The sequence below is a fragment of the Rutidosis leptorrhynchoides genome, chromosome 1 (genome assembly GCF_046630445.1).
Source record: "Rutidosis leptorrhynchoides isolate AG116_Rl617_1_P2 chromosome 1, CSIRO_AGI_Rlap_v1, whole genome shotgun sequence".
NCBI classification, from domain to species: domain Eukaryota; kingdom Viridiplantae; phylum Streptophyta; class Magnoliopsida; order Asterales; family Asteraceae; genus Rutidosis; species Rutidosis leptorrhynchoides.
This window is the reverse complement of record NC_092333.1, coordinates 254,537,823-254,550,862: the sequence shown is the minus strand read 5'-3', so window position 1 is coordinate 254,550,862 and position 13,040 is coordinate 254,537,823. Positions and strand designations below refer to the sequence as shown.

The following is a 13,040-nucleotide window of genomic DNA, read 5'->3' as shown; positions in this document are numbered from 1 at the left end:
TAGTGATTTTGGGTGTTTTTATGACTTTGGTCAAAATGGGTTGACTTTGATTGGGTTGAATTTTGGTAATGACGCTAAGTTTGGATAAATGGATGTTAAACACTTTTGTTAAGTGTTAAAATGGGTCGAATTTTGGTAATGACACTAATTTTGGATAAATGGATGTTAAACACTTTTGTTAAGTGTTAAATGACGTTTTTGAATGAAAAAATCGTGGGAAGTGATTTTGGATTAAAATGGTATTTTAACATAAGTCAAACGTGGTTAAACACAATATGGGTCAATGTTAGACGTGTGGTGGTTTTTGTGTAAATGACGTTCGAAATGATTACTACCTAAGTAGTAATTTAGTGTTAAGACCTAGGTTGGTCTAATTGGTGTAAAGTATAAATTGGGTTTAAATTGTACTTTGTAGAGTGAATTTGAATTACCACCCGAAGTGGTAAATGGTTTGTGTACATTTGGTGTTAAATGGGCGGGTTTTGACGAGCAAGGTGTAATCCCTCGGTTAAGGGATGTTTGTGTCGGGTTCTCTTTTAAAGAATGGCTATTTATCTGTATATTGTACATATGTGTGATATAGGTGGTTACTTGCTCGGATTTGAGGACGGAGATCATGTTATACATGACTTGTGCGGGCATTCCAAGGTGAGTGGAATAATTATATATGTATGTATACGGCTTATTTATTTGCGGGATATGGGTTTAAAGTTCAATGTGACGATACCATATCCTTGTGTGTGTTATTGTTCGATGAGGGTTTAAAGTTCGGTGTTGACGATACCTCTTGTATGGATTTAAAGTTCGATGTTGAGGATGCCATACCGCTATTGTTTGTTGGATAAGGGTTTAAAGTTCGGTGTTGACGATACCTCATGTATGGAGTTAAAGTTCGATGTTGACGATGCCATACCACTATTGTAGTGATTTGATGAGGGGTTAAAGTTCGATGTTGACGATACCTCATATGTGGGTTTTAAGTTCGATGTTAACAATACCACATTAAATGGGGCGGATGGGGTTTAAGTTTGATGTTGACGATACCATTCGCGGGGCTAGGCTTAAATTCTAACGGATGTTTTGAACATCGATGCTTTGTGTGTTGCTTATTATTTAGCATTTATATTGTTGAGATTATATGCTAATGATGGTGCTAGTTTATACGTTTGAAAATGCTAGCTCGTGTGCATTGATATGCGGGATTTTATGTGTGTTTGTGTAAGTGGGTGCAAGTAGGTAAATTGTATATGTATATGTATAATTATTGCATTCACTAAGCGTTTTTCTTACCCCTCTCGTTGTTTACCTTTTTACAGGTAATGTGAATGTGAAGCTAGCTAGTTGTTAGTCTAGATGCGTGGGAGCACTTGGGCTCGATGGGGTAGCTTTTGGATATTGGACGTGGATTGGGGATTTGGTAGTCCCCGGGATTATGCTCTTGGTATCGGGTTGGGTTATCGTGTATTAACCCGTATTTCTTGTGATTGGTTCATTATTTCAAATGCTTTTGTAATATGTCATTTGTGTACCAAAAGTCATATTGAAATGTTAAATGTGTCATTATGATAATGCGTATTCGGTTAAAACTATTTGGAATGGTTTATGTAAAGTGGATGTTTAATGGGACCTAACTTATACAAAAATGTGCTCCGTTTTTGGTAAACGGATTTATGGTCGTTACAAGTGGTATCAGAGCATAGTCTAAGGGAATTAGGTGACCTTGGAATAGGTGCCTAGTCTTAGACTTATTTAACAGTGGTGTGTTCTTTGCGGGACTTGTAGGAATACGGGTCGGATTGAGATTTGTTAATGCCTTAGAGTAGGTGACTAACTAGGACTTGTGTTTGGCCAAAGCGTGATTATGTGGGGCTTTATTTCGTTTGTAAATTAGCGCCTTAGATAGCTAGTGCCTAATGTGAGTAGGCGAACTTGGACGTTGCTTTAGTGATAGTCACCTAGGTTGTAGGTTGACTTGTTGTTACGGTGTACGTGTGTATACTTATTATTATATTATATATAGGTGCATATACCGGTATCTATTAGTGCAGTGTCCTAGAGACGAATCTATTGGAGAGATTCGGATGTTTGGCGATTTTGAGTGATCAAGTTCACCGTAAGAACTTTGGTCATTCGGGTACTAGGAGTTATCGCATGTTATTTTGTGTGAATGGTGCACCAGTCCAGGTAAAGTACTTTGCATGACCATGTGAATATGGTAAGGTACGTAATTCTAATAGTGACTGATCACCATTATTACGAAAATGTATCTTGGTACAACATGACGAGTACCGAACGGAGGATATGTGGCATGGTTGGGGTATTTTCGGGACGAAATAGGAATCTGTTATTGGTTCCTAGGATTTAGTGGTCTCGGGTGATGTGTTTGTTGTCACATCGAATTCGTTGTGAGTCAGAAATTGTTACGGTGGTTTCGGTTAGTCAAGGTGAGTGAGCGAAACTAACGAGTTTGGTGCATGTTTAGCCACCCTAAGTAGTGGTTTCACTATTGAGATTGTCATTGGTTGTGGTTACCCATCGTCAATAGGATAACAAATAATGGTGTGCGTTTATGTGCGCCGAGGACTTGAATTCCGTAATGGGATGCAACAAGTCTAATGATGGTGGTATTGGGCTACACTTGGTAGAGTGTGTGGTTAGAGAATCGTGTAGGGATTCTAGTGGTGATTCGCCTTGGAATTGGCGAGTCAAGGAGTCTTCGGGTCGTTAAACTCATGTGAGTGAGACCCGTATGGCGATGATTGTGTTAGTGAGTTGTGGATTATAGGGTAACATTCCTAACGGAATACCCCTTGTAGTGGTATTGGCGACGTGTGGAAGGGTGTAAGACTTGGTGTTCCCAAGCATCTCTTTAGTGTTAGATGAAAGGTTTCGTGAGGCTAGATCGTTTGGCCTTGTGGAAATTGTGGGTGACGTGTGATCGCTAGGAACTTTTGATAAGACAATAAATCGTAAGGTTTGTCGGGCAGGCATGACTTTGGGTCATTACTGTGGAGAGTTGGGTGACATCGGGTGTATGAAACCCAAAGATCGAGTTTCTAAATTTTAGTAGATTGTGGTGGGAGTCTGCATGACATTACGTCAGGTGCCCCTTTATACCTACTAGTGTAATGTTCAACTTCGGTAGTGGTGTGATCACTTTGTGATTAGGGTGACCGTGAGATACCCTTAGAAGCAACGGAGATTATAATAGTAATTCGACGGTTACAAAAGTCGAAGTTTAAGAGCATTGCGTTAGATACTTCTTATTAAGTGACGGATGAGCGAATCTTGTTGCTTTTTAAGTGATAGACGGGTAAAGATGATCGGTGAGCTGGTGATGCACTCAATGGTCGGCTAGGCCGAAGGGTATGACGAAGTGTTGATATTGTTGTCGATACAATTATTATGTCAGATTGGTCACTCTTCTCAATGAGGGTGATCAATTGTTGATAAAGGTTCATTAAGGGGAAGGTCGGGTGATCTCGACTGAGAAGCACGACTAATAAAGCGGAGTGGCATATGCCTAGGCTTAGAGGCATATGTAGGACTTTGGTGGAGTTCGCTTTGCGAACAATTAAGGTAGTTGATTGTGATTTGTGGTATGAAGATGCGATGTCGTCGCGTATACGACATCTCAAGTGATTGTGTATGACGGCTCTGAGAGCTTAAAGTGAATTTACGGTGATTTGGTGTTTATAACCAACTGTGAGAATGGTCATGTGTGACGTGGAATTACGATTCGGCGGGATGTTATCATCTTGGCAGTGAGAATGTGGAGATGAATCCTAAGTGGAGGAGTTTTTACTGCCGCCCGAGGAAGCTCAGGTGGTGTTAAATTTAGTGAACTATCGGGGTGTACAATGTTAGGCCTCAATAGGGATTTAGAGTTCCTAACGAGGAAGAGTGACGGGTTGTTGATGTTGACTCGAGATCGTGCGTTACGATTGTGAGTTACGATTCCGAAATGTTATATGTAGAGTTGTGATGACGGGATCAAGTGAGGCGTAAGTCTTCTTATGTAAGGTGGTCATGCAGTACCAAGTGCGGTATGAGACCAAGTGTGAAGTTTGGGATCACGAACGTGAGAGAATGTAACTGTCGTAGCGGGTGCTCTCGTGATATAAACTTGGGTTGGTGCAAAACTTGAATAGTACTGTTGAATGATTATGAGTTCGACATTGTGGTGGATACTGTATTTTCCCTGTCGGGAAACGTGATCGTGGAAATTGTCAGTGGATTATTCCACTTTATGGATGATTGTGAGGCGGGGAGTGCCAGTTCCGATTGTCTCATATAGAGATACACGAATGTTGTTTATTTGCGAGGGTGTTTTCCCTAGTGATGTGACCCATTAGTTGCATTGAAATGTCGAGGCCATCCTTAATGGACGGTTGAGGCAAAAGGATTTACCGGGCGTTGGTGGATATTTTTGTGGTTCGCGTGACCCATTGTGAATTGTTGTGATGAAAATTCGTTATTGACGGGATTCTAGTACACGGATAGTTTCCATGCTAATACTAGGAAGCCGTATTGTATGGATGTGTTGTAGGGTTTAGGGGAGAAACCCTGTGTTGAGTGTTGATGTTTTGTCTAGCTCGTGGTGTATGATTGTCGTCCTGGATTAATCCAGAGACTGATGGTCGTGTGCGGATCGATCGATGGGAAAGTTTGTTTTCCATAAAGTGATTATTTTGGTGATACCGAAGTTTCTTCGTTGAAGGAATAACCCGGTTGCGGAGACGAGGGAAGTTGGTTCTTGAAGTAGAGAACATACATGATTGACTGGTTGATTGATACGTTTATGGACCGTTGAAGTACGAAGTTTAACGCAGCATGGATCCTTCTCGATTTGGATCAATGCAAGACTTGGTTCACGGCGTTGTGGACCTAGTAGATCGCGTTGGGTGATAGAGTTATGGATGTATCTTGTTGCAAGTTGTAGCTGAGAGAACTTGAAGGGATAATGGTTTTTCCGTATTTTCCTAAGTGGGCATTTGGACGTTGAGAATATGAGATACCGTTTATTGCGGTAATGCACGCTAGTGATTATTAGCGTGTGGGAAGATATTCGAGTTAATGGAAATCATTGTGGACATCGACTTTGGAGGTATGTTGGAGGACCATTGGGTGTGAGTCCGGTTTGTTAAGTGACGGAGATCACGGGGACGTGATCCATTATAAGTGGGGGAGAGTTGTAACACCCTGAATTTTATACATCAGAAAGTGTCACTGAAAGTCAACCTAACACTTATGCATTTTTAGAATTTACATCAGAATCAGAATCTGTCAACCTCAGTCCCTGAACTTTTAAATGGAAGCTGAGAACTGCAGTTATCGCGTTTGGAGCATACTTGTCGCGTTTTGGTACATCGCGGAACGCGACAAACATGGTCAAAACGAGACAGCCTTAAAAACTTGGTCCTGGTCAATTTTTCGCGATTTGGTCAGGTGTATCGCATTTGGGGTGTCGCGAAACGCGACAGGTAGTTGCGAAACGCGACAGAAGTGCTGAATGACCATTTTGAACTCGTTTTTGGGGTTTAATTTAGGGGTATTTGTGTCTTTTCACTTTTGGGTCGGTTTGGGATCATCAAAACTGATCCAAGGCTATTTTAAGCCTCATTTTCACCCACACAAAACATTCCCATCTTATTTTAGAGAGAGGGTGACTTTTGGAGTAAGAAAGCTTGATTTGGAGAAAAGTAAGTGGAAATCTCACCAAAGTGCTAGTGTTAAAGTTGTTCATCTCGTTTCTAGCTAAATTTTGGTAGCGGTGGTAAGTTCTAACTCCAATTTTCATTGTTTGATTCTTGTTTGGGTTAGGGTTTATGTTAGTGATGAATTGTAGAACCCACTTCTTGTGATTTTGGGGATTTTTGGGTAAGATTCATGTAAGTAAACCCAAATTGGTGACTTAGGGTTTTGATTGATGAAATTGTAAGTTTGAGTCTTGCATGTGTTGGTTTAAACCTTAGAACACTTGTGTACTAGCGATTTTGGTGTTGTGTTGACCTGATTTTGGGTGTAAACTCTAATTTAGGACAAAATGGGTTTTGTGTTGAAATGGGTCAAGTGTTCTTGATTTTTGGTGAATCAAGTTTGTAAATACTTGGTTTAGGTGTTAATTAGTGTTTTGGAAATATACTCACTAGTCGTTAGTGATTTTGGGCGTTTTTATGACTTTGGTCAAAATGGGTTGGCTTTGATTGGGTCGAATTTTGGTAATGACGCTAATTTTGGATAAATGGATGTTAAATACTTTTGTTAAGTGTTAAAATGGGTCGAATTTTGGTAATGACGCTAATTTTGGATAAATGGATGTTAAACACTTTTGTTATATGTTAAATGACGTTTTTGAATGAAAGAAATCGTGGGATGTAATTTTGGATTAAAATGGGATTTTAACATAAGTCGAACGTGGTCAAACGCAATATGGGTCAATATTGCACGTGTGGTGGTTTTTGTGTAAATGAAGTTCGAAATGATTACTACCTAAGTAGTAATTTAGTGTTAAGACCTAGGTTGGTCTAATTGGTGTAAAGTATAAATTGGGTTAAATTGTACTTTGTAGAGTGGATTTGAATTACCACCCGAAGTGGTAAATTGTTTGTGTCCATTAGGTGTTAAATGGGCGGGTTTTGGCGAGCAAGGTGTAATTTCTCGGTTAAGGGATGTTTGTGTCGGGTTCTCTTTTAGAGAATGACTATTTATGTGTATATTGTACCTATGTGTGATATAGGTGGTTACTTGCTCGGATTTGAGAACGGAGATCATGTTATACATGACTTGTGCGGGCATTCTAAGGTGAGTGGAATAATTATATATGTATGTATACGGTTTATTTATTTGCGGGATGAGGGTTTAAAGTTCGGTGTTGACGATACCTCATGTATGGATTTAAAGTTCGATGTTGACGATGTCATACCACTATTGTTTGTTGGATGAGGGTTTAAAGTTCGGTGTTGACGATACCTCATGTATGTAGTTAAAGTTCGATGTTGACGATGCCATACCACTATTGTAGTGATTTGATGAGTTAAAGTTCGATGTTGACGATACCTCATATGTGGGTTTTAAGTTCGATGTTGACGATACCACATTAAATGGGTCGGATGGGGTTTAAGTTCGATGTTGACGATACCATTCGCGGGGCTAGCCTTAAATACTAACAGATGTTTTAAACATCGATGCTTTGTGTGTTGCTTATTATTTAGCATTTATATTGTTGAGATTATATGCTAATGATGGTGCTAGTTTATACGTTTGAAAATGCTAGCTTGTGTGCATTGATATGCGGGATTTTATGCGTGTTTGTGTAAGTGGGTGTAAGTAGGTAAATTGTATACGTATATGTATAATTATTGCATTTACTAAGTGTTTTGCTTACCACTCTCGTTGTTTACCTTTTTACAGATATTGTGAATGTGAAGCTAGCTAGTTGTTAGTCTAGATGCGTGGGAGCACTTGGATTCGATGGGGTAGCTTTTGCATATTGGACGCGGATTGGGGATTTGGTAGTCCCCGGGATTTTGCTCTTGGTATCGGGTTGGGTTATCGTGTATTAACCCGTATTTCGTGTAATTGGGTCATTATTGCAAATGCTTTTGTAATATGTCATTTGTGTACCAAGAGTCATATTAAAATGTTAAATGTGTCATTATGATAATGCGTATTTGGTTAAAACTATTTGGAAAGGTTTATGTAAAGTGGATGTTTAATGAGACCTAACTTATAAAAAAAATGTGTTTCGTTTTTGGTAAACGGATTTGGGGTCGTTACAGCACAAAAGCTAAATCTTCTTCGTGGACATGTTTCTATTAAAACCAACAAATCGATAGATTCACCTGTGGCCACTAAGCATTCCCAACCTGCTTAACCACAATTAATGGATCAACAGAATGGACATTATATTTTAGAAATGAATTTGGAGCTATGGTAAGTATACAAAAGGTATTTACATACAAAATGGCAAGTAGTTTAATATAGGAAATCTAATGTAATTATTTTTAGAATTTTATGTTTTGATCATTTTCATTACATAATAATCATTTTGATACAATAATATCTGTACACTAGTTGTGTTATTACAAGTTTTTTAGGTAATTGGTCTTATATCTATACATTTGTTACTTAAAACTCTTATATACAAACATTTAATTGGTAGAAATTTTAGTTTGTACAAATAAATTGTTTTATCAATTTTTTTATTATGAAAAATGTAATTAATGATGGAATTATATATATTGAATAACTTCAAATAAACTTCGATAATTAAACTCAAGTATAATATTACATTACAATTACATTACAAGATATACTAAAACACAAAATGTGTTGGCACATTTGTTTGAAGCTCGAGTAGATAAAAACATTATTTTTTCCTTTTATTACTCACCTGAACAAGGTTCCTTTCTTTCTATTTTCCACATCATTTTTGTCTATCATTAGCAAACATTTAGTTAATAATGTAAATAAAAATAAAGTGACATTTAAAATCGTTTTTAAATATGAATACTATATTAACTATTTATCATTTAAGTCCAAGGTCATCCGTGAAAAACTTTAATAGTTCGAGGTCAAAAAAAAAAAGATAAAGGTCACATATACCGTTTAATTTTCAGTTTACTTTCAATGGAACAAAACGAACCACAATAATAGGATCGAAGAGAATGATTGTAATCTTAAGTGTATATATATATTTTATATGCAAGAGTTGAAACTACTGAAAGAAAACGACTGTTTACCAAATAAAGCGAGGACTTAATTATACTGCTAGCAACGACCACCTTTGCGACAGTTAAGAACTCCAGCTCCAGCTGTGATTGTACCAACCAATGTAGATGACTTTGCACCCAAACTAGAGGCCCGGGCATAGCTGGCAGCGGCCCCCGCACCTGATGGGATGAAATAAGCCCCATTAAGAAGTAGGTCACCCTCTGATCTCCAATTCCATCCATGCCAATGGCTTCTATCTGTATCCACTCTTTTAGTAACCTAAAATTTAATACACATTTTGAAATATCCATATCAATCCATCTGAATTTAAAATGTAAAAATAGTTTAAAATTAAATAAGTGGATAAATAAATCAAGTTTGTATTAGTACCTCCTTTGCAAATGGATTTGCAGGGGCAAGGTATCTATTTCCTTGGCTATTGATGGTTGGGTTTGCACTTCCACCAATGGCATACATCTCCCAATGTGTGTAGTCATTATTCACCACATGAAAATACCCATGCCTGCATCTGAAATTTGAACCATTTGACTCGTTAATTTGAACCGTTTATGATTAAACATAAACCAAATCAGTAAACGGGTCAATATACAAAATATATTACTCCGTATTTCACTTTATCTACTATTTGGTATACCTTGGCATTCTTTGGATAAGGCCTTCTCCAAAATGATTGTATGCAATAGTCACTTGCATCAGTTTGTCTCTAAAATAAGTATCACTATGCCCCAGCAGTATTACCTACAATAATTGAAGAATTATTAGATTTCTCGAGTCGTAAAATAGAATTTTTTGATTATTATTTTTATTACTTATCAAGATTTGCGCACCTCATTGTGATGGGTAAAGTAATTGTTTGAAATAGTGATGGCAGTAGAACCCATAACAGCATCCACAAGTCCATCAGCACAATTAGATAAAGAATTATGATCAACCCAAATATGACTCGACCCGAAAATAGAAATCGCATCACCATCAGCCATTGTTCTCCAACCGTAATGTGAAGGCGAGCTTCGCACCAACGCATTCCCAGTCGGTTTACAATCATGTATATGTAAACCATGAATAATAATATTAGTAACAAACTGAACCGTAATGCACGCTCCATTTGCAATGTGTACATTAACCCCACGAGCATCAATCGTTTTGAAACTGTTCATAATAAGTTCCTCTTTCAGTTGGATCACCATGTCCCGTTTGAAGACGATCCACAACGGTTCTTCTTGGATGACAGCATGGCGTAGGGTGCCAGGTCGTGGGTTGACCGGGTCATCATCACGAGCGTCGTTGACTACGTAATATCGTCCATCACGACCTCCAATTGCGTTCCGACCGAACCCGATGCCACAATCCGCCAGGCGCTTGCGGTTGCGCCGCCAGTTAGGGTCGCACCGCCAGCAGTCGTCGATTGGGTTACCCGTACCACACGAAAAATACCCAAGTTTCCTCCTTTGTGTGCTGTTCCTCATGCTCCTGTTCAACGTTAACCTTAAAAGTTACAGTCTTTCTCAATAAATTGACTTTTACTGCCTTTGTTGTCCACATTTTTAATTTTACATCAAATTTTACTAATTACTTTTTTCATTTGATAGTGGACCAATTGAACAGTATGCAAAGTTCTCGATAATTAAAAGAATATGCACCACAAAACTATGTATTGTGTCGGTGGCCCTAAATTGTACTTAAATACAATGGCCAACAACCCAACAGCTTCTTCAAGAAAGCAAATCAACCACCAAGTAATGATATGTTTCTTCAAATAACGGTTTCTTAATAAAATCCAATATTATTGACATTTGGCTTTTGCTACAAGCAGGTACTAAAGATGTCAAAATCTTAAATTTTGGCTGCCAATATGTAAAACAATGTTAATTAATTATTATATATAAACGTACTCTGCACTACAGCTACTTTAAAATTATATTAAAAACATATATATTGGCTTAAGTTTTTAAAGCAATAAAATTTACTGTATAAAATAACAGTAAGATTGAAGCAAATTGTTAATCAGTTACTAAAAAGGGGAAATGATATGAATGCAAGACCCCATGTGGGAGCTGAGGACATATACACAGGAGCACATGGTGCTTGAATTCAACCTGTTTGTACACTGAATTCTAACAAAAAAAAAAAAAAAGGAAGTTATTGAAAATCCCATCTATCTGAAAGCATAATGTCTCCAAATGCAATTAAATGTGAATATACAGTACTTAACATCAAGAACCAAAAGTGAAAAAAGAAAAAAAGGGATTTCAAGACTAAGATTTGAAGCTCACAACAACCACCGTTAAAACATACAAAAAATTAATGCCATAATCAAAACCTTTCTTTTTCTACAACAATAAATATCTTTTTAGTGTACTTATCTACATTGGCATGTAGTGTGATAAATAAATGTGACATATTCACTGCAAAAAGCTAATTCTTGGGAATGTAGTGTGGAGTGGCGGAATATTGTGTAACCAAAAGGCTATCCGTCTCACCTACTGATAATAAAAAATTTATTAAATGTTTACACCCGCCCCATCTGTATCCGGGTTCAAGTGGTAGTGTGTTCAAATTTATATGTTTGACTATTTTAGAACTTGTCAATTTTGTATACATATAAATGTACATATATTAAACACTCCAAATAACTATAACTTAACTATACATATAATATATAGAGATAGAATACCGTACATTTCAACCATAGCGACAACTTCTTCAGGATCTTGGACTGCCTTTTCGTTCAAAATCTCAATCTCCTTGATTCTGCATATCAATTTGGTAAAGCAGCAACATATTGATCAATGTACAATTAACAAAAGCAACAACTATGGTCATAATTTAGAGATTTCACTTGTGGAGCTGTGGTTTTAACTGCACCATAATATATACAGTAATATGTATGTAATACTCGTATGTAATATGTAAGAAAGTTAAAGACAGTTAAAAAGCTTATGTAGACATCTGTCATTCTTCAAAAAATACTCAAAGTGATGTATACCAAAAAAACACAGCCAAAAAAGTAAATGTCATTAAATCCACCCAATTCATGAAGGTCGCCGAGAAATATATGCTACAATACCACAATGCTTATGAATTAACTGAGTGGGGCTCAAAAGTAAAAATAATATTCGTGCACAAGTGCAGAACCGTGTAATGTAATATAAATTGTAATTGTAATTCACTAATTCGTGTGTCTGTTTAGTGTGTGTGAGAGAGAGAAAAACAAATAAACCGGACTTCGTTTGTTACGTCTAAAACCGTTATTTTCTATTACTAACAGAAAAACAAAAAATATTCCTTGAATCTGTGTAAAATGACGGTGTTACCCCAAATACGCTTACTCGTTTTTAGAATGTTGAGACAAGGATTGCAATCCGGAGACAAAAAAAAAAAAAAAAAAAAAGGAAACATAAACGGTCAGATCTAACCAACTCGGAATCCTAACGGCTGAGATTTTGTATCAAAGTCTGGGAGCTACTGAGTCGACTCAGTGAGTCGGTGAACTCTGTTTTAATTACCTTGCCGCCATTGATGAGTTATTTGAGCTCTGAAACTTTTCAATCTCGTTACTCCTGTATAAACAATAACATACAATTTAATTATACGAGTAAGTTGATAAAATCTGAATGCTAAAAATATGGTCTCAATTTCAACTTGCTAAAAATATGGTCTCAGTTTCAACTTTCAAGCCACTGATAATGTGTATAGATAGTAATGTACATAAGAATTTGTGAAAATAGAGTGAATACGTAATTCAATAAACAAGCGTAAAAAAATATTTGAGTTGAGACTTGAGACCTAGGGGTTGTGGAAGAAGAAGCAGGTGTGATGACAACAACGAGGAATAGGAGGATGAGGAATGAAGCGAGATGGATGAATATTTTAGGTATCTGCATTGTACACACAACCGCTACTTGAATGTTGTTTTCTCTGTTTTACGATGAGAGACAAATTGTGTGTGTATGTGTGCGTGTGTGTGTTTTTTGGGGGTGAGGTACTCGATTGAATGAATATATCTTTGTATGAATGAGAATATATAATAGGAAATGGGAGGGAGAGAAAAGTATATAGAGCCATGATCATAAATTTATAATCAATTAATCTTTAATCGTAGTAAAGAAACTAAAAGAGTAATTAACACATTAACTAACACAATGATTGATAAACTAACGAATTAACGAAAAACTAACAAAGCATTTTTGAAAAATTAAAATTAGACTTTCTATGTTTGTTAAAAAATGATATTACCTCCATCCTTCCCGATTTAATAATATATTCATCCATTTCATTTCAAATGTCCATTTTTCCATTTTGAA

At 37.0% G+C, this 13,040-nt stretch overlaps 1 protein-coding gene across 1 annotated transcript; it reads right to left on the bottom strand.

Moving 5' to 3' along the window:
• Positions 1 to 8,641: 8,641 nt before the first annotated feature.
• Positions 8,642 to 12,671, bottom strand: LOC139869064 (probable pectate lyase 8). Its single transcript, XM_071857393.1, has 7 exons — positions 12,523 to 12,671; positions 12,243 to 12,296; positions 11,416 to 11,487; positions 9,564 to 10,206; positions 9,371 to 9,474; positions 9,106 to 9,244; positions 8,642 to 8,994 (listed from the first exon to the last, which is right to left on the bottom strand). The coding sequence occupies exons 1-7, from the start codon at positions 12,618 to 12,620 to the stop codon at positions 8,773 to 8,775; spliced, it is 1,332 nt and encodes a 443-aa protein (XP_071713494.1). The 5' UTR covers positions 12,621 to 12,671; the 3' UTR covers positions 8,642 to 8,772.
• Between the last annotated feature and the right edge of the window lie 369 nt (positions 12,672 to 13,040).